The following is a 26,574-nucleotide window of genomic DNA, read 5'->3' as shown; positions in this document are numbered from 1 at the left end:
ACTCTCAGTAATGTTGCCTCTCTGTGGTGTATATAAGATGAATGTTCAGCATGCTACGTACATTCTCTCTCCACCCCACTGGGGAGTGTCCAGCTGGCCTTTGACTTGGAATGTTTAAAACTAATAATGCTAAATGACTCTTGATAAAATAAATTTAACTTCAATCCTCATTTATTTGCTTTCTTAATAGATCTTTCAGGGGAAGATGATGTCTGACTTTAAAGTGCTATCATTATGAATATGGTAAATATTCATGATTAACAGTTTTAATTCTGGAATCTGGAAGCACTTTGGAAATGTCAATTGGAGTTTTTCTCTTTTATACTCTCTTCTTCCAATTACAGAAGAAATAAAGGTTCCTCATAAAATGTTGAGAAAATATGGCTGAGGACAAAGAGTAGTCAGGTCTGCTGTGTGTTATGGCCAGTAACAGAATTTTGGAATTTTGTACCTGTTCCTGTAAATAGTTTTCTTATTTCTGAAAAATACTTAAGAATCACGTAAAACAGCCATTTTGGGGGATTAAAGTAGTGAGTTATGTGCTGTTTTCCTTTTTCAGATCCTGAGAGTCAGACCTTGAAGGAACACTTAATTGATGAACTAGACTATGTATTGGTCCCAACTGAGGCCTGGAATAAATTGCTAAACTGGTATGGCTGTGTAGAAGGCCAGGAGCCCATTGTCAGAAAAGTGAGTATGTGAATTGTCACAAATGCTGGTCAGTGTCTGCTGATGCTCCCTAGGGAATACTGACTTCCTAGGAAGTTGATTTCCTAGGAAAATGAACATACGTAAGGTGCTTGAGGCCTTGTTTCTGGTTCTCTTTAGAGAATCGTAGTTGTGACTAGTAGTAAGTGAGACTGCTCACCCAGGATATTACGTGAGTGGCCTCCAAACATCAGAGCTACCCAGTGGTTTGGATGTGTCCAGTGCTGCCATCAGTGCACTGTCTGGAAGGCTCTATGAGAGAAAGCTCATTTGGGGCATATGGACATACAGTAATGTCCTGCTTCTTTATCTTTAAACTTTTCTGATACCTCTTTTTCCCCATCCATTAGAGTCTTTAACTGTTGAGTAATTAGTTTTTTTTTTTTTTTAAGGAGACAGGGCCTCGTTCTGTTAACCAGGCTGGAGCATGGTGGCACAGTCATAGCTCACTGCAGCCTTGAACCCCTGAGTTCTAGTGATCCTTCCACCTCAGCCTTCAAGTAGCTGGGACTACAGGTGTGCACCACCATGCCCAGCTTTTTTTTTTTTTTAAGATTTTGTAGAGGTAGGGCTTTACCTATATTCTCTAGTCCTCTAGTTTGACAAATCCTGCAAGGGAGGTATCCTGATCCCTACTTAGAGATGAACAATGACTTCTGTTTTGTGCAGTGTCTGGCCTTATGGGCAAGTTGTGGCTCTTCTGATAATTAGTTGTGAATTAATGGGTTAATTAGCTTGTGAACTTTGGGTAATATCTGGTGGTTGTCCCAGTGCTTTATTGTAGATACGAAAGGTAATTTTTCTGTATATTTAGGCATGTATTTTAAGGGACAAGAGTAGTCGATTAGAGTATACTTTTGCTAAGTCTGAAAGAAGACCTTTCTGTTCAAAGCTGACCTCCTGAGACCTGCCTGGAGGCCCTATTGTGGCATTAAAACCAGTGAGGAATAGTCTTCTCTCTGGTTCTGTTAAGATGCTCTTGCTCGTAACGAATGGAAAAAAGATTTTTAAATTCTTGGTACAGTCACTGGTGGCTTTAAAAACCTGTACTTCTGATCCCTTGATCACTGAAGAAAACTGATTATCATAAGTTTCTACTCATGATTGTCATCAGTAGGTTTGCTACTGATGAGATGTGTTGCTTCCAAGACTGCCCAGGTGTGGAGCCATGGTACCTTCACCCCTGCCTCTTGTTTGCAGGTTGTGGAACATGGCCTGTTTGTCAAACACTGCAAAGTCGAAGTGTATTTGCTGGAACTGAAGCTTTGTGAGAACAGTGACCCCACCAATGTGCTAAGTTGCCATTTCAGCAAAGCAGACACCATTGGTGAGCAGCCGGGCTGGGGTCCCAATTATCTGGTGAGAGAGTGCAGGGCATTGTGGCTGATGGGAAGGAAGCTGGGGTGCCCTCTTCATATTTTCTATGCAGATCTTCTCAGGCTGTGGTTGCCAGTCCTGACGTGGGAGCCTATTCCCTAGGGAATTCTTGTGAAGAGCCAAGCCTGGGAATCCTGTTCTATAGAACACCCAGCGTGGTCCTTGCCCATTTGTCATATGCTAATGAAGATGAAGTAATGCAGATTCAGAGAAGTTAAAAAGTAACTTATTAAAAAAATCTTAGCAAGAAAGTGGCAGAGCTAGTTTTTGAGACCAGATCTGTCTTAAGTCCAAAGATAAGCTTTCTCACTTTCTATGTTGCTTCTGTGCTATAAATGGGAACCACATCATCAGAGAAGAAGAATAGGCAAAGTTTCTCGGCATATGAATGGAAAAGGATCCCCATGGAAGATGATTGGCTTTAGGGGTTATCAAGGGCCTGAGGTCAGTCAGAACTTTTGATCCAAAGCACCTATGGGCATCCAAAAAGGAAGGAGGGTGAGCATTGGTTTTCCATGGCTATCTTCAGCCTTGCATCTGGAGAAGGCCCTGAGTGATGTTTCTGCCTGTCCTTAGCGACCATCGAGAAGGAGATGCGAAAGCTGTTCAACATCCCTGCGGAGCGTGAAACACGGCTCTGGAACAAATACATGAGCAACACCTATGAGCAGTTGAGCAAGCTAGACAACACTGTCCAGGATGCTGGGCTATACCAGGGTCAGGTAGGAGGGCCCAGGCCATACCCCAGCAGGTAGCTCTGCCCAGGGTGTGTGGACACACACCATCTGGTCCTAAGCATGTTGGATGTGTAGTGGTGTAAACTCTCCTGATTTAGTTTCCCCTTTCACTCAGGTGCTAGTCATTGAGCCTCAAAATGAAGATGGCACGTGGCCCAGGCAGACCCTGCAGTCAAAGTAAGTGAACTTGATCTCCCTTGTGTCTGGGCTCATATATGTAAGAGAGACAGTCTTTCATGAGGCAGTTACTTGTACTAAGAAAAGAAAAATTGTTCTGAATCAGATGAAAAAAACACACTAAGTTTCATATCCAGAGTCCTCAATCCTGGGTGAAGACCCTGGCCTTTGGTAAGCAGCATACCATCTAAGGGAAACCTGTCAGGATACCTCAGCAAGGTGGTGAGCATCTTTTTTTTTTTTTGAGACTGAGAGGAGGAGGAAGAGATCTGAGGGACCAGGATCTGAGATTGCTGCTCTGCCAAGAGCTGGCTTTGTTATTTGCCAAGTTCTTTCATTTTCTCCACCTGTAGTTAGAGGCTTTGATGGAAAAGAAGAGGACTTAGACATGGGGTCTTATGTATGACTTAAAGGTGATAGGTGGATTCCATCCCACTCTATCCAGTGGCCATTGTTGCCCTTTAGCTTGCTGGGGGATTTCTTCAGCTGCTAATCTTGGACTCTAGGTGCATGTATCTCAGGAGATGTTCATGTGGTATGTGGAACTGTGCATGTTTTTAGAAGGGGAAAGAAAGAAGTGATAAATATTCTTTATAATGTAAATTAGGAAAATCATGTCCGCATTCTAATAGTTATGGGGACAATGTTGGACTCTTCCCTTTTTCCTTAGTCAGACCTTGGACTGTGACCATTACATAGTGATGGGCTCATAGCTTTCGATTTGAGAACCATGAAAACTACAAGCCTTCTCTTGAGAAACATGCATGAAGACACAACATTTTGCAAACAGTTTCAGGGGTTTCATAGACCCCCTGAAACCCAGCCACAGATTCCAGTTTAAGAAACCTTGGTCGCTGGTTCCTGACAAGATGACAAAATGTCTGTGGTAGGCAGAATAATGATTCCCCCACCAAGATGTCTATATTGTAAAACCCAGAACCTGTGAATATGTTAGTTTACGTGTAAAACCCAAAACCTATGAATATGTTAGTTGGGACTTTGCAAATGTGATTAAGGATCTTGAGACAGTGAGGTTGTCCAGGTAGGCCCAGTGTAATCACAGGGGTTCTTGTGAGTTAAAGAGGGAGTCAGGAGAGTCACACAAGGAGGTGTGAGGATGGAAGCAGAGTCAGGGTGATGGAACGTGAGAAAGACTTAACCGGCCACGAGCCAGACAATACAAGTAGCCTCCAAAAGTCCCCAAAGCCTTCATGAAGGAATTCAGCCCTGCCAACACTCGATTTTAGTTCGTAGATTTAGGATTTCTGACCTTCAGAACTGCAAGATAATAAATTTGTGTTGTTTTAAGCCACTGAGTTTGTGGTAATTTGTAGGAATAGGAATAGGAAACTAATACAGCCCAGACAGCCATCTCCCTTCTTGGAACTAGAAATGCCACAGAACTGAGAGAAAATAACATAAAAACTGCAAGATCCCCCCAGGGAAACAAAAGGTGATTGAATTCCAGTCTGTGAGGTAAGATTGGTAGCTCAGTGCAGTCCTGGCCAGGGGAGACCGTTTTAATTGTGCCTTTTTCTCTTCTCAACATTGCTTCTCCCTATCCCTGCCACACTCAGAGGCCTAAGAGAGTCCAGTGAAAGGAGAGAGCTTTTGGAAAAGAGCAGTGCCTCATTGAGATTACCTGAGATTAGAGTCTCCTGGTAAGGCGTGGCCAATGGGGAGTGAGCCCAGAGTGGAATTCCTGAGATATATCGCCCTTCCTCACTACCCCACTTAGTGTCAGACACTGGTGTGGGCACTGGGAATACTGTGAAAAAACAGACAATCTCTTTATCCTCGAGGAGGAGAAAATACATAAATAAGAAAATCTTGTGTGTCCAATGTTTATATATGCCATGGAAAAAAATCAGGCAGAAGAATTAGCAAGTCCTGGGCTTTTGGGAAGGGGCAGATTTAGATAGGATAACGGGGAAGCCTCACTGAGGTGTCATTTGAACACAGTCATGAAGAAGGTAAGGAAGTCAGCAATGAGTGTGGTACTTAATGGGGACAATAACATAGTAAGGTAGAGATGACAGTAGCCACAGAAGTCTTGAGACAGAAGCATGCCCGGTTGAAAACCAGCAGAAGTTTGTTTTGGCTGGAGCTAAGGGGCATGATAGGAGGGTGGAGGAGGATGAGGCCCAGGAGTTGAGGAGGTGGTAGGCCTCCTGGTTCTTGAGAGACTCGGGTTCTAATTTTGCCTCTATGTGAGGTAGGAGCCTGTTGGGGGGTTCAGTGAATGGAGGAGCACTGCCATCTCATCTGGTAAGCAGCTGACAAGGAGTCAGAACTAGAGGCTGACAAGGGTAGTCAGCATAAAAGGAAAATGACAAATTGACAGCTGGTACTAGTTGGAGCAGAATTCATGTTCCTGGAATCACAAGAGGATGGAATAAGCGTAATAAATATTGTCAAGAAAATGGGGCCGGGCGCAGCGGCTCAGGCCTGTAATCCTAGCACTCTAGGAGGCCGAGGCGGGGGGTGGGGGGGGGGTGGAGGGGGGATCGTTTGAGCTCAGGAGTTCGAGACCAGCCTGAGCAAGAGCGAGACCCCATCTCTACCAAAAAAATAGAAAGAAATTATCTGGACAACTAAAAATATATATAGAAAAAATTAGCTGGGCATGGTGACACATGCCTGTAGTCCCAGCTACTCAGGAGGCTGAGGCAGTAGGATTGCTTGAGCCCAGGAGTTTGAGGTTGCTGTGAGCTAGGTTAATGCCACAGCACTCTAGCCTGGGCAACAGAGCAAGACTCTGTCTCATAAAAAAAAGAAAGAAAGAAAAAAAAAAAACATGGGGACATGAAACAGGAACAAGTATGTAAACTAGGAAACAAAGAATTCAGAGGATGGGTTGAGTAGCCAGAATGGATGTAGCTAGAGACTCAGTAAACATGGGCTGGTTGAATTCTAGAAGGCATTATGAAGGGATAAAGAGGTGAAAAATAATAGAAGAAAGGTGGTGCTGTGGAGGACGTCAAGATCCATATATCCATATCAATATATATCTGTATGTCACTATCAACATAATAGGGATTTCAGAAACAGAGAGGAAATTGATAAGGCAAGGGGAAGATAATGTTAGAAGAAATACTGACCCTAGAATTTCTCAGAAATCATAAAAGATCTTAAATTTTTTTTTAGCCAGTCAAATTTAGCAGTGGGGGGTTGTATACCAACTTTAGTGACACTAATATTAATAAGTTCTGATAACCCACTACCATCAGACCAACCATAAAGATCTTAAATTTAAAGAATACCAAACATGACATATCATCCCAACCTAGACACAGTAGGGTGAAATGAACAACAAAGATGAAGAGAAAATTCTAAATCACTTTGAAAGAAAAAGTCTCTTAAAGGAATAAGAAGCAGATTGATATCAAACTTCTCAATAGCAGCAGTGGATCTAAGGGATACTTTTTCAGGGTCAGAAGCAATTTAGAAATTTGTATCCTGCTTCACTATTATTTAAATGTAAAGATGAAATAATTTTTATGTTCACAATGTCAGGTTAAAAAAAAAAAGAAAAACTGAAATAATTTTTCTCTGACAAGGTTTTCCACCCAGAACTCCTCTATTTTTTATTTTATTTTATTTTATTGAGACAGAGTCTTGCTCTGTTACCTGGGCTAGAGTGCCATGGCATCAACCTAGCTCACAGCAACCTCAAACTTCTGGCTTCAAGTGATCCTCCTGCCTCAGCCTCCCGAGTAGCTGGAACTACAGGCGTTCACCACCAGGCCCGACTAATTTTTTTCTATTTTTATAGAGATGGGGTCTCACTCTTGCTCAGGCTGGTCTCAAACTCCTGAGGTCAAGTGATCTTCCCACCTCGGCCTCCCAGAGTGCTAGAATTTCAGGTGTGAGCCACCTTGCCTGGCCCACACAGAGCTCCTTTAAAAACCTCTTGGAAGAAGTACTGCTAGAGTCCAGGGGCATGCAGTAAAATCCATCAGGTGTGAGGGAGAGTACACAACTAGTGAAGTGCTGTCTTGGTCAGAAAAGTAAGGACCTCATGACTTCAGAGTAAGCAAAAATTTCTTACACAAGACACAGTGGCATCAACTATAGAGGAGGAAGTGGATGGAATTTTAAATTAAGAAGATCTATTCATCAAAGAGTAAAAAGGCTAGCACAGAGTAGGAGAAGATATTTGCAATATATATGTCTCATAAATTACTTGTATCCACAATCTCAAAGAAACCCCTACTAGTTAATAAGAAAAAGTCAGACAAGACCACTAGAAAAAGAGGCAAAAAAATGTAGAATGATATGCATATTCTGCAACTCAGTGATCCTACTCCTAGGCTTACAACCAACAGAAATACATGCCATGTTCACTTAAAGACCTGTTCAAGGATGTTTGTGATATCACTGCTTGTCATAATCGCAAACTTTGAAGCTAACCCAGATGCCCACCAACAGTAGAATGGATAAGTAAATTGCAGTATATGTACACAGTAGAATTTTGTGTATCAGTTCACAGCAACATCAAGTCTTAGAAACAATGTTGAATGAGAGAAGGAGGACACAAAGCAGGGCAATACTATATGATTCTGTTGACATAAAGCTTAATAACAGGCAAAATTAACCTCTGGGGTTCAAGGATAGTGGTGACTTTTGGCAAGAATTGTGACTGAAGGGAGCATGAGAAGGACACCTGGGGGCGGGTACTGTCACTTGGACTGAGTACTGGTTATACAGATGTATTCACTTGGTGCAAATTTCTTGATTTTTGTACATATGACTTAGGTACTTGTCCATATAATACTTTTTTTTTTTTTTTCCCAGACAGTCTCCCTCTGTTACCTATGCTATAGTGCCATGGCATCAGCCTAGCTTACAGCAACCTCAAAGTCCCGGGCTCAAGCTATCCTCCTGCCACAGCCTCCCGAGTAGCTAGGACTACGGGCGCTTGCCACCACACCTGGCTAATTTTTTGTTTCTATTTTTAGTTGCTCAGCTAATTTTTTCTATTTTTAGTAGAGATGGATGGGGTCTGGCTCTTGCTCAGGCTGGTCTCAAACTACTGAGCTTAAGCGATCCTCTTGCCTTGGCCTCCCGGAGTGCTAGGATTATAGGCGTGAGCCACCTTGCCTGGCTGGTACTTGTCTATATAATATTTCAATAAAATTTAAAAATAGGCTGGGCGCAGTGGCTCCTGCCTGTATTTCTAGCACTTTGGGAGGAGACAGAGGTGGGAGGATCACTTCAATCTGGGAGTTCAAGACCAGCCTGAGAAACACAATGAAACCTTGTACCTACAAAAACAAAAGTTTAATAAAATAATCAAGGTTTAAGAAAGCAACCAATATTCATAACAATCCAGAGATAAATTCTGGGTAATCCCAACCTGGAAGACAGGTGAGGGGATGGGCGGTAATAAAGAGCAGAGAAAGATGAGAATGTCCTGAACTGCTTCTCTTATAGGACAGGAAAGGTAAATATAAGTTTAAGTAATTTATCAGGGAAAATAAAAATAGCTAAAGCTCCTAATAAATTAATGAACAACTAGTAGAAATATAAAACTAGAATTTATAACTTTGAAACACAGGGTTTCAGTTGGGAAAGGTTTGCTGGCAGGTAACAAAGACCTAAAAATTAGCATGTTAAACAAAATAGAGACATCTTTCTAAAACAATTTCTGAGGTTGGCGGTTAGTGCCAGCTGAATTGCATTATTCGAAACCTAACTGCTTTGTCCTATTGTTCTACTGTGTGTGGCTTCTACTTCTAAAGTGGCCACCTTCTGATCCAGGGTAATTTCTAAAGCTGCAGTAATTATACTTGCATTCCAGTAGCTGAGAGACGGAAGAGGGAAGGAGAACATACCCCTTCCTTTTAAGGACATTTCTCAGAAATCATATATCAAACCTCCCTTTTCATCTCTCTGGCCAGTCATAGGATGATACCTGGCTTCCAGGGAGGCTGGGAAGTGCCTTTTAGCAAGACTGCATGGTGTCCAGCCAAAAATTGGGATTTTTAAACTAAAAAAGAAGGGAAGAATTGCTATCAGGAGACAACTAGCAAACTACCTGCAATAGGAAATTTAATGGAAGACAAGAAAGAAGGGAGAAAAAAACTACTAAAAAACACAGTAATTAGAAAACTTGAAATAAGGAGACTGAATTAAGTTCAATTAAGTATAATAACAATATTAGAATCACTGTAGGTGGGTTAAACTCACTGACCAAAAGACAAACTTGGCAGGTGTGGTGGCTCATGCTTATAATCCCAGCACTTTGGGGGGCTGAGGTGAGAGGATCGCTTTCTTTCGACCAGAAATGTTGTTTCTTAAAAATTGACAGGTCTTGGATGTGTGTAATGGTTTGTGTGGATTTTTGCCCTTTTAAGCTCAAGGCAATAGAATAAATCACCAGTGAGTGCAGTTACTGAAAAGGAGAGTGTCAGACTGTATACCTGGATTTTCTGTACCTCAAAATTTGAACTGTCCTGTAGTACCTGTCTTCAGTCCTGAGATGACTGAGTGAGTCTGCCATTGCATATCAGACCAGCCTTGGGCAGCATACTTTCCTGCCTGCATAGGAGGCTGGGAAATGTTGTTAGACATCATGTTGGACAGGCCTGAAATGCATGTTTAGTCTCCTGTGTGGTGGAAGAGAGTGGCCTATGCTCTGATGAGTCTCACTTCATGTAGTTGCCTGAGTTCTTGGACTCCTTTGCAGTGTGAGGATGAGGCTCTGTGAAGCAAATTCTCTTCAGGATTACAGATGGTGCATTTCCCCATGGGAAGGTGAGAGGTGGGGGAGTCAGTCCTCTTTCCCTCTCCCTCACTGTGCCTCAGTGTGGAGGAGAAGTTGGTTCCTGATGCCCACTTAGGCCCCTGGATAATTTCCTGATGTCTGCCCACTGCTGGTGTGGGTTTAGGATCAAACCTTATCTTTGCTGCCATGTTTCACTTTCTTCTCACAGGGAAGCCTGATTGAGATCAGATCCCATGAGTCTGGGTACTGTGCTGGGACAGCACATCTTTTCAATAATTTTCTGTATTCTAAAAATAACCCAGTATTCTAGAAGGAAAATCACAGTTCAACATATTTGAAACAATGCAGAAAGATTCACTTTCTTCTATATGTTCTTATGTAGATTCTAGTACATTGATAAAATCGATAGCAGTTTAAGATTTGGAGCAATTAGACCTTGAATTAATTAATCAGAAAGTAGGAATAAGTCTAATTATTTAAGAGTCTGTGAAAAATATCGAAACATGAGTTTGAAACAGAGAGGTTACTCACATTTGGCAAATTTGAAGAAACAAAAGTGATTCCCCTTGAATGACATAATGAAACCAAATTGCCATTTTCCTGTTCTAGTGTCTTTATAGCCAACTATTTAATTTGTGTCAAGCATTTTTCGAGAAAGCCATCTCTTATTGCCATTTTTTTTTATGCCATTCACTGGAAACTCTTAAAATTCGGGGAAGCTTATGATTTGTAAATCAAACTAGGATGCCCTAAAGATCAATCTGGTGGTTTATCACACTAAAAGAGTCAATATATGACCATGTGGACTAATGAGACAGGAAGACCAATTAGTTTCTTTACTCTTTCTTAAATAAAATTTATCTTGAAATAGCATGAAAACAGGTTTTTTTGCAATTTATTTTAAGTAACTGAATATGGAGAATGTTTATTTCTTGAGAAGAGACCTAAGGCATTAAATAGGGCTTGCTCTTTGCAAAAAGTCAGTGGCATTGTTTTTGCTTCTCTCTCCCAGATCAAGCACTGTGCCTAGCAGAAATTTTACTACCTCTCCAAAATCATCAGCAAGTCCCTATTCCTCAGTGTCTGCCTCTCCCATTGCAAATGGTGATAGCACTAACACCTCTGGGATGCACAGTTCCGGTGTCAGCAGGGGGTAAGAGCAGGCCCTTTCACTTTGCTTCCCTTCCCTCTGAGTCCTTTCCCAGGCTGTACCTGGAGAGCTCATCTGCTGCTACACTAAGCATAGTGGAGTTAGAATTCCCCACAGGAACGTGCTGCATGTGGTTTCTCACTCCATTTCATACTCATGGTAAAGTGTGCTTCCTGTTTCTGACCTGCGCTGCTTGTCCTCCTGTGAGCTGGTATTTTCCCCACAGCTCGACTCACTGGTGATATTGGGTCAGGGGATGTCACTGCATTTGTTTGTGAAGGGATGGGCTGGCCGTATGACAGAATAGCTGTGAGGGTACAGTTCTCAGCTGTGGATGGCCATGATCATTTCTCCATGTGTTTCAGGAGCACCTGCCACATGGCATAGACAAGGTGGAAGAAGAAAGTGAGGCAAGAGTGTGCATGACCACTCAGGCCCAGTCAAGGCTGGGTGTGGCCTGGTGGGCAGTGGCAGATATATGCTCTTGATCTCAGTAACTTAAATGTTCTTCCCTAAAGTCACCTGGAAGTCTTCTGGAAGGATACAAAATTAGCATTTGGCAAAACCTAAGAGGGGAAAATTCAAATAGCATTTCTTTCCTTAAGGGTGTTGCTTACCAGCTGTTAGCACGTCAAGTCAATGGTGGTGGCAGGTCTGGAGGGCTGGAGAGGGGAGTAGAGAGAACTTGCATCATGGGGTTACTACCAGACATGAGTTCTAGGGGCCCCAGAGGAACCCCAAAAGGTATCCTGAGGACATGTGTGTAGCCAATTGCTTTTATTGTTGATGTGGGTTGTGTTTTCCAGTGGATCTGGCTTCTCTGCTTCGTATAATTGTCAGGAGCCCCCATCGTCTCATATACAGCCAGGACTCTGTGGACTTGGAAACCTGGGGAACACCTGTTTCATGAATTCTGCTTTGCAGGTACAGGGGAAAGTGCCATCCAAATAACACTGTCTTGAGACTTGGGTGGGAGAGGCCTGAAAAGGTACTGGGTGGATCCTCTGCCAGGGGTTCCCCAGCCGCCCCTTTTAGTCCTTCTGTTTTTTCTTTCTTTCTTTCTTTCTTTCTTTCTTTTTTTTTTTTAGCACCCTTAGTGTGTTCAGTTTCTACTCCTTGTTAGTGCTTCGGTAATCTCTTGGCTGGTACAGAATAGTTTCAGTGTTTATGGCCCCCATATGTCTTCTAAATTAATCTTATGTTTGGTTTTACAGTAAAAATATTTTGAATTTTGTTTACAATTGGGGTATGATCTACATAGAAAGTACTGAAGTACTTGCCTGGATGGTATATGATCGGAAGAGAAGAACTAAGAGTAGTTGATGCCAAGTTAAATTATGTCTTGCTGAAGGCTGACTACCTTTTCACCAAAAATATCTGTCTTATCCCATGCCCCTTACTGGAGAAAATCCTAAAACCCTCCGTTTGAAACCTTATTTATTCATTCATCAAATATTAAACATTATTCATTCATCAGATATATCACGTGACAGCACTGTGATGGACATGGGCTACAAGGAGTTAGAGTCCAACTTCAAAATTAGGAAGGCGCAGTTCTCAAGACTGCTCTCACTTCCAAAACCAGCTACAAGTTTGGAGGTTCCCAAGACCACCCTCAGTTTTGATAATTTGCTGGAAGGGCTCAAAGAACTCACTTAAAGCTATTATACTTATGATGATGGTTTACTGTAGGAAAAGGATACAGATTAAAGTCAGCCAAGGGAAGAAGCAAATAGGGCAGAATCTAGGAGGGTCCAAGTTCATTTGATGAATAAATAAACAAAAATTCAAGCTTCTATTGTTCTCTACTTGTGGAATCAGAACTTACTACTTTCCTGGCATTGAGATATAATGATATGCATGGAGTGCTGCCAACCATGGAAGCTCACTCAAGCTTTGATGTCCAGAATTTTATTGGGACTTTGTTACTTAAGTATAATTGATTGATCACCCAGGTGGACTGACACCATGTGACCCAAAGCCCCTACTCTAAGTCACATTATTGGTCTTTTTGGAATGCTTAGCCCTCACCCAAAGTGTATACGGGTGTGGTCAGCCTCCCCACCACCTCCAAAGTTCTATTATTATTTTATCCAGTATGACCCAAGGCCTACCAGGCAAACAAAGACACTCCTATCTGGTATAACATTCCAAAGGTCAGTAGATTACTTCCCAGAAACCAAAAGCAAAAGCTAGACCTTTTCTTTGGGCAAGGCAAAATTCTTTACTACACATGGTGAATAAGTGGTAAGCAAATCAGACATGCTTTGTCCTCACAAGACTTACAATCTAACTTTGAAGTTTCTTGGAGTATGAGAGAAAAGATAAAAGATTTGTTAAAAGATTAGTAACCCTTGGGTTTGGAAATAATTTTTCTTTACTTGTGGTGTGGTGGGAATAGCCTAGTACTGAATAAAAGAGACCTGACATTTGACTTTTCGTGGACAAGTTTTCTCAACTCTTTGTGCCCTCAATTTTCCTCATCTGTTGAGTGAGGACAATAATAATGAGGAGTTTCATAGCTCTAGATGTAAATATTCAGGGGAAAAAGGTTAAAATTCCATGATTTATCTGTCTCATGATGCTAGGAAAAGAACAAATGAAACCCAAAGGAAGCAGAAGGAGGGCAATAGTAGAGATAAGAACAGAAATTAATGAAATACAGAGAAGATTTACAGTTTAGCCAAATATGATTCTCTGAAAAAACTGATAAAACTGATAAGCCCCTAGGAAGAATAATCAGGAAGAAAAGAGAGAAAATACCAATAACTAAAGCCAGAGATGAGTAAAGGAGTATCACTATAAATCCTATAGGCATTAAAAAGGTTACTAGAGGATAGTAAAACTCTTTGCCTGCTTTACAACAATGTAGATGATATAGCGAGTTTTCTTGAAAAGCACAATTTATCCAACTCACACAAGAAGAAATAGAAAATCTGACTAGTCCCAAGTTTGTTAAAGAAATTGATTAAGAAATTAAAAGCCTTACAGCAAAGAATATTTTTGTTCTGGATGATGTTACTAGTGAATGTGCTCAAAGATCTAAGGGAGAAATGATACTAATCATATGCAAACTCCCATGGAGAAGGAGAGACAACTCCTCAAATCATTGTTCAAGGCAGCATACGCTGATACCAAAATCTGATAAGGAGTTTTAAAAAAAGAAAGAAAAAAAAAAATGACTGTCTTCTTTTGTTTCTTCTCCACTCCCAGTGCTTCGCTTGACTAGAAAAAAAAAAAAAAGACTGTCATATCTCATGACCATAGACACATATAACCTGAATAAAATACTAGCAAATCAGATTCAGTGATAATAAAAGTAATAACATATAACCAAGTGAAGGTTGTGCCGAGAGAATTAGATTGGTATAGCACCTGAAAAATTAATCAGTGTCATTTAACATGGTAATAGAATAACGGAGAAAACTATCTGATTATCTCAATAGAAATACAGAAAAAGCATTTGATAAGATACAGTGCCCAAGTTCATTTTTGAATTTGAAGGATTAGAATTAGTATACACTTGTTTAATGATATTATTTATTGGCTTCTGTACTATCTAATTATTGTGATTCCACCCCGCCACCCCCCCACCCCCCGAGTTTTGGTTCTATAGTAAGACATTTTGCCTTCAGCTTATTTATATTTTGTCTTCTCATGAAACACTGGAATTTCCCAGTCCCTTCCATTAAGAAAAAATTATCTTAAAAATTATTACCTTCCATTGAATAAAAAATTATTCAGCTTTTGCCCTCAGGTAGCAGAGACAAAGTCTTAGGCAGTGCACATGAAATCCTCTCAGAATTTGTCCCTATGAGGTTCACTGCAAGGGGTCCATGAGCTTGGTGTCCTTGAATCTATGCCTTACTGTTGTAAGCCTTCAGAAAATCTGCTGAGTGCCTCATTTTGTTGGGATTGACCCTCAGTGGCTCTTTAGAGGTTGGTTTATCTTGTAAATCTGTGTGCTCCCTAAAAGGAGTGTACGCTCTGATCATGTTCTGTTTCAGTGCCTGAGCAACACCGCACCACTGACTGACTACTTTCTCAAAGATGAGTATGAAGCCGAAATCAACAGAGACAACCCTCTGGGGATGAAGGGGGAGATTGCAGAGGCCTACGCAGAGCTCATAAAGCAGATGTGGTCTGGAAGGGATGCCCACGTGGCACCTCGCATGTTCAAGGTAGGCTGAAATACATACAGGTTGAATATCCCTTATCTGAAATGCTTGGGACCAGAAGTGTTTTGGATTTCGGGATTTTTTTCAGATTTTGATGTATTTGCGTTATACTCACTGGTTCAGCATCCCTAATGCAAAATATCCAAAATCCTCCATTGATTATTTCCTTTGAATGTCATCTCAGTGCTCAAAAAATTTTGGATTTTGGAGCATTTTGGAGTTTACATTTTCAGATTGGGGATACTCACCTGTACTTCCTTTTTCTTGTATGGTTTAGTGTTATGATGAGGCATTCCTTTACTTTCATTTTGGGATTAAGATGGGGTCTGAGACTAAAAGCACCACATTGTCAAACCCTTTTTTTCTGTCATGCAGTCAATTTAGCACAAGCATACACTTGTCTTTTTTTAAACACACACACACACACACACACACACACACACCCCACCCCCCAGGGTTTCTTTGTGTCACCCAGGCTGAAGTTCAGTGGCGCTATCATAGCTTGTTGCTACAGCCTCAGAGGCCTAGGCTAAATTGATCTTCCCGCCTCAGCCTCCCAAGTAGCTGGAGAATTGCTTGAGCCCAGGAATTTGAGGTTGCAGTGAACTGTGATGATGCTACTGCACTCTACCTGGAGTGATAGTATGAGACTCTGTCTGGAAAAAAAAGAAAAAGTTCAACTTTCAGTATCATCTGTAGGCTGCTCCCAAGTTTTCTGAGCCTGGACCACCCTGCATCCCTATTGTTTGAGTTGGCCCCACTAAGTCAGGAACTGGGCTGACCATTCTTAGGAAGGTGATTTGAGGGGCAATCCTCACTGGGGTTCCTCAGCCAGGAAGATTTGGGAGGTTATGGGTGGGTAAACTGCAGTGGGTACTTGGAGCAGCTTGGGCTTTCCATTGCCCTAAATGTTTTTTCCTGCTGAGGGGGAAGTGCTTTGCTTCCATATGCTGAAATAGGAGAAATCCTGTTAGCCTGCACCACTGGGGTTTGAGGAGCCTCTATGAAGCATGTGATAAGAAAGATGTGTGTATTTGTGATTCAAAGAGGAGTCAAAGACTCCGAACCAGAGAAGAACATTGTAGAAGGATTCATGTCAGTATTTGAGTGTGGCTACTCAAGGTGCCACCCTTCCTCCCTAGTGGTTAGGGCCATGGCCCAGGTTCCAGGTCTTTTGTTGTCCTGGCTGTCTTGTGTGAGCCAGCCTTCTCCCTGGTGGGAACCACTGGCCTCCTGTAGGCTCTTCAGGAGTTAATCAGGCTCCTCTGCTAGGTGGTATTCTCTCTTGCTGCCTAACTGACTCTGCAAAGCTATTTTTGATGACAATTTCCCATTTGATTTCACTGGTTCCTTATATATTGTGCCTTTGAATGCTGTTGCTTTTGTTGTAGACCCAAGTGGGACGTTTTGCCCCTCAGTTTTCTGGCTACCAGCAACAAGATTCTCAGGAGCTGTTAGCCTTTCTTCTAGACGGATTGCATGAAGATCTGAACCGAGTAAAGAAGAAGCCCTACCTGGAGCTGAAGGATGCCAATGGGCGGCCAGATGCGGTATGATGTTGAAGATGTCTGAACAATAATATTCCAAAGAAGCTGCCTCCTACTGAGAGTATGGGAACATCCTTTTGGTTTTTGAGTATTGGTACCAGGACCCTAGTTGCCTCTCACTGTTGCTAGTGATGGGGCTGTGGTCTCTGGTAGAGAAACACATTCCAGGTCAGAAAGGGCCTAACTCTTGTAACTCCTCACGCTCCCTCTTGAGCTTTTTCAAATTAGAGTCAGCTTGTTTACTATTTCATTGGTGAACTAGAGATTAAGGCGCTGTGAAAATTAAAGTGCCTATGGTGTGGGCCATTAGGATTATTGCTACTCTCATTAAAATCCATTCATGAGTATTAAAACAATTTATTAATATTTTTAGGGCATTTATACTTTCTTGCCTTGATTTTTTTTTTTTTTTTGAGACAGAGTCTTGCTCTGTTGCCTAGGCTGGAGTGCCGTGGCGTCAGCCCAGCTCACAGCAACCTCCAACTCCTGGGCTCAAGCAATCCTCCGGCCTTAGCCCTGGGACTAGAGGCATGTCCCACCATGCCTGGCTGATTTTTTCTATATAGATTTTTAGTTGTCTGGCTAATTTCTTTCTATTTTTAGTAGAGACAGGGTCTTGCTCTTGCTCAGGCTGGTCTTGGAACTCCTGATCTCGAGCGATCCTTCCGCCTCAGCCTCCAGAGTGCTGGGATTACAGGCGTGAGCCACCGCGCCCAGCCTGCCTTGATTTTCTGATCTATGAAAGAGGACTTTAGTATTTCAGCTACTCTATCCCATTGGGATGATCATTATGAATCCTTTTAAGTAGCATTTAGATCTTTTTTTTTTTTCTTTTTTTTTTTTTTTTTTTGAGACAGAGTGTCGCTTTGTTGCCCTGGCTAGAGTGAGTGCCATGGCGTCAGCCTAGCTCACAGCAACCTCAAACTCCTGGGCTTAAGCAATCCTACTGCCTCAGCCTCCCAAGTAGCTGGGACTACAGGCATGCGCCACCATGCCCGGCTAATTTTTTCTATATATATTTTAGTTGGCCAGATAATTTCTTTCTATTTTTAGTAGAGACAGGGTCTCACTCTTGCTCAGGCTGGTCTCGAACTCCTGACCTTGAGCGATCCACCCGCCTCGGCCTCCCAGAGTGCTAGGATTACAGGCGTGAGCCACCGCGTCCGGCCTGCCTTGATTTTCTGATCTATGAAAGAGGACTTTAGTATTTCAGCTACTCTATCCCATTGGGATGATCATTATGAATGCTTTTAAGTAGCATTTAGATCTTAATGGAAATACCATGATTTAGCTGAACTTTAGTGTAGGTTAAAGCCTTAGTTTGTTTGGGTTTTTTTGTTTGTTTGTTTGTTTTTTTGAGACAAGTCTCGGTCTGTTGCCCAGGCTAGAGTGCCGTGGCGTCAAGCTCACAGCAACCTCAAATTCCTGGGCTTAAGCAATCCTTCCGCCTCAGCCTCCCGAGTAGCTGGGACTACAGGCATGTGCCACCATGCCCGGCTAATTCTTTTGTATATATATATTTTTTAGTTGTCCGGATCATTTCTTTCTATTTTTAGTAGAGACAGGGTCTCACTCTTGCTCAGCCTGGTCTCGAACTCCTAACCTCGAGCGATCCTCCCGCCTCGGCTTCCCAGAGTGCTAGGATTATAGGCATGAGCCACCGCTCCCGGCCTAAAGCCTTACTTTGGATTATTAGAAACCCTGTGGGAGGATTTACTTGCCCTGGTCAGGTCTGTGTGCCTAACAGTGCTCTCAGGGCTTCTGTTTTCCATCAGAGGACACACAGACCTGTTATTTCCTGTAGATCCCATGTTGACACTGAATTTAAAAGTGTGGGGTTGGGTGCAGAAGTGGCATGTTGTGTGAGTATGATAGGCTGAGTTCAGGCCCTCACTGGCCTGGACCAAGCTATACAGATTACCTCCTGGTCCATTTCAGGGTTTGTTGGGAATCATCTTGTATGCAGGGGGAAAGGACTGAGAGATGTTGAGAATGTACTGTCTATCCCTTCTCCTTCCAGGTGGTGGCAAAGGAAGCCTGGGAGAATCACAGGTTGAGAAATGATTCTGTGATTGTGGACACTTTTCACGGCCTCTTCAAATCTACTTTGGTTTGCCCAGAATGTGCTAAGGTTTCTGTGACGTTTGACCCATTTTGCTATCTTACTCTCCCACTGCCCTTGAAGAAAGATCGAGTTATGGAGGTCTTCCTGGTTCCTGCTGATCCTCGCTGCAGACCTACCCAGGTAACAGAATGCACACCTCGGCCGGACGCGGTGGCTCACGCCTGTAATCCTAGCACTCTTGGAGGCCGAGGCGGGTGGATTGTTTGAGCTCAGGAGTTCGAGACCAGCCTGAGCAAGAGCGAGACCCCCGTCTCTACTAAAAATAGAAAGAAATTATCTGGCCAACTAAAATAAATAAATATATATATATATATATATAGAAAAAATTAGCCGGGCATGGTGGCGCATGCCTGTAATCCCAGCTACTCGGGAGGCTGAGGCAGTGGGATCGTTTAAGTCCAGGAGTTTGAAATTGCTGTGAGCTAGGCTGACACCACGGCACTCACTCTAACCCGGGCAACAAAGCGAGACTCTGTCTCAAAAAAAAAAAAAAAAAAAAGAATTCCCACCTCATGGCACCGCTCACTGTGGGTAGTCTCCAGACCCTGATGGTATTACTCCTATCTGCTGCATTAGAAACTCTGTTGGCTGCCTCTGGGTCACCTTGGCGTTTGCCTGAATGGGTGCCCTTGTCCTCTATCACAACTTTGTGTAATCCTGTATCGTTCAAGGCCTACTGTGAAGGTCTCTGGGCTTTCGATCACTTTTTCCCCCATGCTCCATTCACACATGTAAAGTAACCTGGTTGACCTGTTAAGTGGTCCTTGAATCTGAATGTTGGAGAACCAGAAGCTGGGTACTTTTCTTAATCAGGTCCACCCTTAAATCAGGTAGGAGAAGTGAGGTGCTGTGGCTCATGCCTGTAATCCCAGTGTTTTGGAGAGGCTGAGTGGGGAGGATTGCTTGAGGCCAGAAGTTTAAGACCAGCCTGAGCAACATAGCCAGACACCATCTCTAAAAAAAAATTAGCCAGGCATGGTGGCGCACACCTGTAGTCCCAGTTTTTCAGGAGGTTGAGCCCAGGAGTTCGAGGTTATAGTGAGCTGTGATCACACTACTGCATGCCAGCCTGGGCAACAGATTGAGACTCTGTCTCTTTAAAAAAATAAAATAAAATCAGCTAGAAGAGCCTGAGCATAAGAGGTCTGGTGGCATGTGTGAACAGCAGGTCTTAGTGTCCAGCCCTGCTGATAGCTCACTGTGTGATTGTATTGCTTAGTCTTCTGACTTTAGTTTCTTTATCTGATAATGTAGGACAAGATGGCAGTTTGTATAATTTTAACAATTCTTTAAAGGAAATAGCAAACTACTCCAAAAAGTTAAGAATAAAATGTAGCAATGTTAAAAGAGGGAAAGAGATGGCCCATTTTTATGCCTGAATATTGAGGCAGGTGCCAACACAGAAGACTTGCTTGTTTGCTGCTGGCTCATCTGGGCCTTGACCTCACCATATACTGTTTTTGGAAGGGCACCTCTGCCCCTGGTGACGCCTGCTCCTCCCAGCTCATCTCCCACCCTTTCACCTAAGGCTCCCTGTCACCTTAACCATCTCTCCCTTGCAGTACCGCGTGACTGTGCCGCTGATGGGGGCTGTGTCTGACCTGTGCGAGGCTCTCTCCAGGCTGTCTGGCATTGCTGCAGAAAACGTAAGGCAGGGTGATCAGTGTAACTCACTATTAGGGGTACTGCCTAGTCCTTTCAGCCTTGAAGCCACTTTTTGGGGTAGTTGTTATTGGCCAGCACAGGTGTGATTATTTGTTGTGTCTGGATGCCTCACAGCTCTTGGCTGTTGTTCACTGTGCACTCTGTGGCTGAGACTGTCTTTTCCAGCTCTAGGAAACACTGTTTTTCTTCTGTTGTGTTTACAGTAGCTATGGTCAGAGGGCCAGGAGTAAGGCTCTGCTCTCAGCACTGTGTGCTGAGGGTGATGTGGAGCCTTTGGGCCCTGGAATACCCCACAGGCTTCTGGACAACTACTGGTCTCTGGTCAGCACTCCTCACCCTTCTTGCCACTCGAGGGCAGGTGTTACTAGCATGTTCAGTTCTGGTGGCAGCCATGCTGCTCCTCCTTGGGCCTTGGCCCCAAGCTCTGGGGCTGGTAGTGTGGGGGTTTCTCTAGAGGCCACACTTGAGTAAGGTATTTTTTATTTCCATTTGTTTCTGAGTTTTAAGCAGTTAGTAAGGGCACTCTTAGCCATCCTATGATCTTTTTGTTACTGTTGATTCTTAGATGGTGGTCACAGATGTGTATAATCACCGGTTCCACAAAATTTTCCAAATGGATGAAGGTTTAAACCACATCATGCCTCGGGATGACATTTTCGTGTGAGTACTCTGCAGTTTCTGCGGATACATTTTAGGGATGTTGCCTTGTTCAGGTCTCCAGAGCAGAAGTGCTGGCAGTCAGTGCTCATGTGGAATTGCCTGCCTGGGTGCAAGAGTTGGGTGGAATTGTGGGCAGCTTTCAGTGCTGAGCACCTACTGGCTCTGCAGAGCTAGACATTCTGATAACTCTCCTCAGCACAGACCACCTTTGTCACAGTTTGCCTATGAAGAAGGCCCATTCAGTGGTCGTTCAGATGGTCCTACTATCAGAGATGCCTTTCTCAAGAAGAGTCATAGCTGCGTGAGGGTCATGGGCAGGTAGGAGAAGGGGTGTGGTGCAGGAAGATCTCGTCCGTTCTCTGCCACAGGGTATGGCTCCTCAGATAAGTGCTATGATACCACCATCTCCAGCTCAGAAATGACAGTGAAGGCTGATTTAAATAGCCATTTTCAGCTCAAACATTCTGCAAGCTCTGAGACTCATTTTTTTCCATCTCTGTGGGTACAGCACAGAGGTCTTCTCGGCACTTCCCACATGCTGCTTCATGGCTGGTCTGTGTCATTGTATGTGTCCCTCTCCTAGGTGCAGTCTGGTGGGGCATAAATTTGCCTGCAGCTCCCAGACAGCCGCTTGCTCAGGAAATACTGAGCACTCCCATGCTGTTCCTCCCTCTTTACCTCTCACTCAGAAACATGCCTCTTCTGAGATAGGTTTTTAGGATTTTGTTTTGGTTTCTGCTTTTGGCTAAGGAATGTACTACACAAAGGAGATAGCTCCTTCCTTTTACATTTTAGGTCCTGTGACTTCTAGATCATTCTAAAAGGAATAGTTTCTGGCCATGCCCAAGATCCACTTCTGTTCACACTTGCACAGAGACCCTGACAGCTCATACTTCAATGAAGTCTAGGACATGGAAAAGTCAGCTTTCATAGCTGTTCCTTTTTTTTATTTTTTGAGACAGAGTCTCACTCTGTCACCCAGGCTAGAGTGCAGTGGTGAGATCATAGGTCACTGCAGCTTTGAAATCCTGGCCTTTGGGCAAGGTGGCTCACACCTGTAATCCTAGCACTCTGGGAAGGCCGAGTCGGGCAGATTGTTTGAGCTCTGGAGTTCAAGACCAGCCTGAGCAAGACCGAGACCCTGTCTCTATTAAAAAAATAGAAAGAAATTCGCTGGACAACTAAAATATATATATAAAAAATTAGCCAGGCATGGTGGCACATGCCTGTAGTCCCAGCTACTCGAGAGGCTGAGGCAGTAGGATTGCTTGAGCCCAGGAGTTTGAGGTTGCTGTGAGTGAGGCTGACGCCACGGCACTCTAGCTCAGGCAACAGAGTGAGACTCTGTCTCAAAAAAAAAAAAAAGAAAAGAAAAAAAAAAAAATCCTGGCTTTAAGCAATTCTGCCTTAGCCTCCTAAGTAGCTGGGAGTATAGGCATGTGGCACCACACCCTGTTAATTTCATAGCCATTTATAATCCCAAATTATACCTTAACATGGTCTCCCTCAATTCTGTAAACTAGTGTGTTTGCACACACCTGGGCTGAATGGAATGGAACATCACTCTGTGGGGAACTTGGTAGACCACCACTAACAAAGGAATTTTCAGATGGTTGTTTTTTTTTTTTTTTTTTTTTTTAGACAGAGTCTCTGTTGCCTGGGCTAGAGTGCCGTGGCAGACTGTCTAGGGATATTGGGATTTGAGGAAGGACATGACAGTGAGTTCCCTGGGTTTCCTTATTGCTTTCAATATATCCCAGATGAGATGCTAGAAAAGCCTGCAACCAAGATCTGCTAATAGGCACATATAAAAACAGCCCCAAGAAAAGCTGGCTCCTTCTAGCCAAAGGACTAGGAAAACAGCAGCCTAGCAGAACCAAAAACCTTTTTTGATAATATCAGTTCTACTTTAACCAAATACCAAAGGAGAAACTGCTTCTACCTCCCCATAGTATCAGTGAGCTAAGCAGGAAGCTGGACTTCCAACCCTACCCGGCAGCAAAGAGGCAAAATGAGGTATACATGGTATTACTAGTTAGCATCCTGCTTTCCCTGCCAGGATAGTGTCAGTGGGACCCAGAAGGGAGCTGAACATGCACCCTGTACATATTCACTATACTTAAACAGGCTGAGTGCCTACAAAAATCATTTTGCAGCATATCCAGAATGTCTTAAGGTATAATCAAAAATCATTTATCATACCACGAACAAGGAAATTCTCAATTTGAATAAGAAAAGACAATCAACAGATACCAATACCAAGATGACACAGATACTGGAATTAGCTGACAAAGATTTTAAGGCAACCATCATAAAGATGCTTCAACAAGCAATTGGAATGCACTTGAAACATTAAAAAAAAAAGGTATCATCAGAGAAATAGAAGATAGAAAGAGTAGCCAAATGGAAACTTTAGAACTGGAAAATATGATAGCCAAAATAAAACCTCATTGAAGCTGGGCACAGTGGCTCATGCCTGTAATCTTAGTACTTTGGGAGACTGAGGTAAGAGGATCACTTGAAGCCAGAAGTTCAAGACCAGCCTGGCAACATAGCAAGATCCTGTCTTTACAGAGAAAAGAAAAGGAAAAAAAAAAAAAAATCCCAAGCATTTGTGGTTGTTTGGGAGGCTGAGGCAAGAGAACCCCTTGAACCCAGGAGTTTGAGGTTAAAGGGAGCTATAATCACACCACTGCATTTCAGTGTGGGTGGCAGAGCAAAATCCTGTCTCTTAGGGGGAAAAAAAAAACCAAAACAAAACTCATTGAATACGTTCAGGAGCAGAATGAATATGACAGAGAAAAGAATCAGTGAACTTGAAGATAGACCAATAAAATTACTGAATCTGAACAGAGAGAATATAGACTGAAATGAAATGAATGGAGCCTGTGGGACAATAATGAAAGATCTAGAATTTATATCATCAGAGTTGTAGGACAGGAGAAAGAATTGGAGCTAAAAAATTATTTGGAGAAATAATGACTCAAAATTCCCAAATTTGGTGAAAGATATAAACCTACAGATTCAAAAAGCTAATTGAAACCCAAGCAGGATAAACCCAAAGAAATCTGTTCCAAGATACATCATAATCAAACTTCAGAAAACTAAAGACAGAAATAATCTTGAAAGAAGCTAGAGAGAAGCAATGCATTACCTATAAGGGAACAACAATTTGAATGGCAGGGAATTGCCTATCTATAGATGCTAAAAGTGGCACAGCATTCTTCAAGTGCTGAAAAAAAAAGAACTGTCAACCACACTTCTATACCTCATGGAATGAAGACATTCTCAGATGAAAGAAAACTAAGAGGCTTTGTCACCAGCAGGCTTACTCTAAAAGAATGGCTAACAGAATTTCTTCAAATAGAAAAATTATAAAAGAAGGAAATCTGGAACATCAAGAATAAAGAAAACAACAGAAAGAGTAAATATGGGTAAATATCAAAGACTATCCCTCTCTTGAATTTTCTAAATTATTTTAGATGGTTGAAGCAAGAATTATGGAATTAATGACATCTCTGATGTGGTTCTCAATGTGTGTAGAAGAATTCTTTTTTCTTTTTTTAGACAGAGTCTCACTCTGTTGCCCAGGCTAGAGTGCCGTGGCGTCAGCCTAGCTCACAGCAACTTCAAACTTCCTGGGCTCGAGCAATCCTCCTGCCTCAGCCTCCTGAACAGCTGGGACTACAGGCCTGTGCCACCATGCCCGGCTAATTTTTTTCTATATATATTTTTAGCTGTCCAAATCATTTCTTTCTATTTTTAGTAGAGATGGGGTCTCGCTCTTGCTCAGGCTGGTCTCGAACTCCTGAGCTCAAACAGTCCGCCCGCCTCAGCCTCCCAGAGTGCTAGGATTATAGGCGTGAGCCACCTCGCCCAGCCTTCAGATGGTTTAAGGGCCAACCAATGGGAAAACAAATTCTTTTTTGATTTTTGTTTTTTTAAGAGATAGGGTCTTGCTCTGTTGCCCAGGTTGGAGTACGATGGCATGATCATGGCTCACTGCAGCCTCAAACTCCTGGCCTCAAGTGATCCTCCTGCCTTGAGCTCCCAAAGTACTGAGATTACAGGCATGAACCACAAATTCTTTTTTGAGTCTTGCTCTGTCACCCTGACTAGAGTGGCCTCATCATAGCTCATAGCAACCTCAAACTCCTGGGCTCAAGCAATCCTCTCTCCTCAGCCTCCCCAGTAGTTGGGACTATAGGGTGCATGCCACCATGACCGGGTAATTTTTCTGTTTTTCATAGAGATGGGGTCTTGCTCTTGCTCAGGCTGGTCTTGAACTGCTAAGCTCAAGCAATCCTCCCTTCTCGGCCTCCCGGAGTACTAGGATTATAGGCCTGAGCCGCTGCACCTGGCCCTCACAATTTCTTTTAAACATGAATTGATAATTGTCTTATGAAAGCAATAGTAGCATCTGTTAATATTTTTTGAGCATGTTGTGCACTGTGCTACTAAGTTATGTCATTCTCACCATACCCTATAAAGTGGGTAATACCACTGTCCCTGAGTAAACAGACTTAGAAGTTAGGGTGTTTATACTGGATCTCAGCAGCCAGAAAATGGCAACAGTGGACCTGGAACCTGGGCCGGTCTCACTCTAAGGCCTGGTTCTTAACCATCATGTTGTACTATAGTGTCCTTATCTTAGAACACACCTTGGACATTTTGTGAGTTATTCTTAGAAATTCTTTCTGCATAAACTGTAGTCAGGACTATTTGCCAGGCATTTGGGGAGGAGTGTGTCTGTATGTGTTTGTGTGTGTGTTTATAGTTTCAAAAATTGAATCAGTAAGTTTGTGTCTCCCCCTATAGGAAGAGGGAATGACTACAGTCGGTTGCCAGCAATTTTGGTAACATCTGTTCCAGGATAAAACATCTATAAATCTCCTCAATCCCATGTATTCACTAAGTAAGATACATTTTTCAAAATCGTTGATTTGTATTTAGCAGTTTCTTTGGTTATCTCTAATTTTTTAAAAATTAGATATGATTCTTTTACTTCAATGTTTTTGAACAAACATGACAATTAGTTTTATAAATTTGCTTCCTTGTTTAAAAAAAAGTATCTTTGGCTAATGTTCCAGGTATACATCCTTTTACAATGTTTGGTTTTACTAAAGGCAGGGCACTGAGAATGCATTTTTGAATGTTGAGCTCCTTGGTGACAAAAGATGAACTTGGTTGCTGGGGCCCCACATCTTCCTTTCTGTCCAGAGGAGTGATGGTCTGGATGATGGCCATCATCTGTGTTCCGTCCCAGTTGAAGGACCGTAGAGTATGAGGCTTTGGTTGGGGAAGGAGCCTCATGGTTAGCCATGAGGCTCGGTTTGCGTATGTTCATGTTGTGCTAATAATCCTCCTTGTGATTCCTGAGTCAGCCTCTAAAATCATGGTGGAAATGGTTTATCCACCTTTTCTACTAAAGTATGCTTTGTCCCAGTAACCATAGTCTTGGCCACCATGTAGCTGCAGCTCAGATCCCCATTGCTAACAGGAACCTGCTGCTAAAGGTGC

The 26,574-nt window shown here is 42.7% G+C and overlaps 1 protein-coding gene across 2 annotated transcripts in view; it reads left to right on the top strand.

Moving 5' to 3' along the window:
* Positions 1 to 26,574, top strand: part of USP4 (ubiquitin specific peptidase 4) — a 48,196-nt gene that overhangs the window by 8,405 nt on the left and 13,217 nt on the right. Inside the window, exons 3-13 of one of the 2 annotated variants that reach the window (XM_069475685.1) lie at positions 560 to 690; positions 1,909 to 2,035; positions 2,662 to 2,807; positions 2,938 to 2,999; positions 10,742 to 10,882; positions 11,686 to 11,803; positions 14,887 to 15,060; positions 16,449 to 16,607; positions 18,625 to 18,849; positions 20,292 to 20,375; positions 20,960 to 21,054. In XM_069475685.1, the coding sequence (XP_069331786.1) occupies positions 560 to 690; positions 1,909 to 2,035; positions 2,662 to 2,807; positions 2,938 to 2,999; positions 10,742 to 10,882; positions 11,686 to 11,803; positions 14,887 to 15,060; positions 16,449 to 16,607; positions 18,625 to 18,849; positions 20,292 to 20,375; positions 20,960 to 21,054 (1,462 nt within the window). The remainder of the gene's footprint in view (positions 1 to 559; positions 691 to 1,908; positions 2,036 to 2,661; positions 2,808 to 2,937; positions 3,000 to 10,741; positions 10,883 to 11,685; positions 11,804 to 14,886; positions 15,061 to 16,448; positions 16,608 to 18,624; positions 18,850 to 20,291; positions 20,376 to 20,959; positions 21,055 to 26,574) is intronic. The other variant, XM_069475686.1, reaches the window with a different exon arrangement.

The sequence above is a fragment of the Eulemur rufifrons genome, chromosome 7, assembly GCF_041146395.1.
Source record: "Eulemur rufifrons isolate Redbay chromosome 7, OSU_ERuf_1, whole genome shotgun sequence".
Classification (NCBI taxonomy): Eukaryota; Metazoa; Chordata; class Mammalia; order Primates; family Lemuridae; genus Eulemur; species Eulemur rufifrons.
This window is presented reverse-complemented; position numbering and strand designations above follow the sequence as displayed.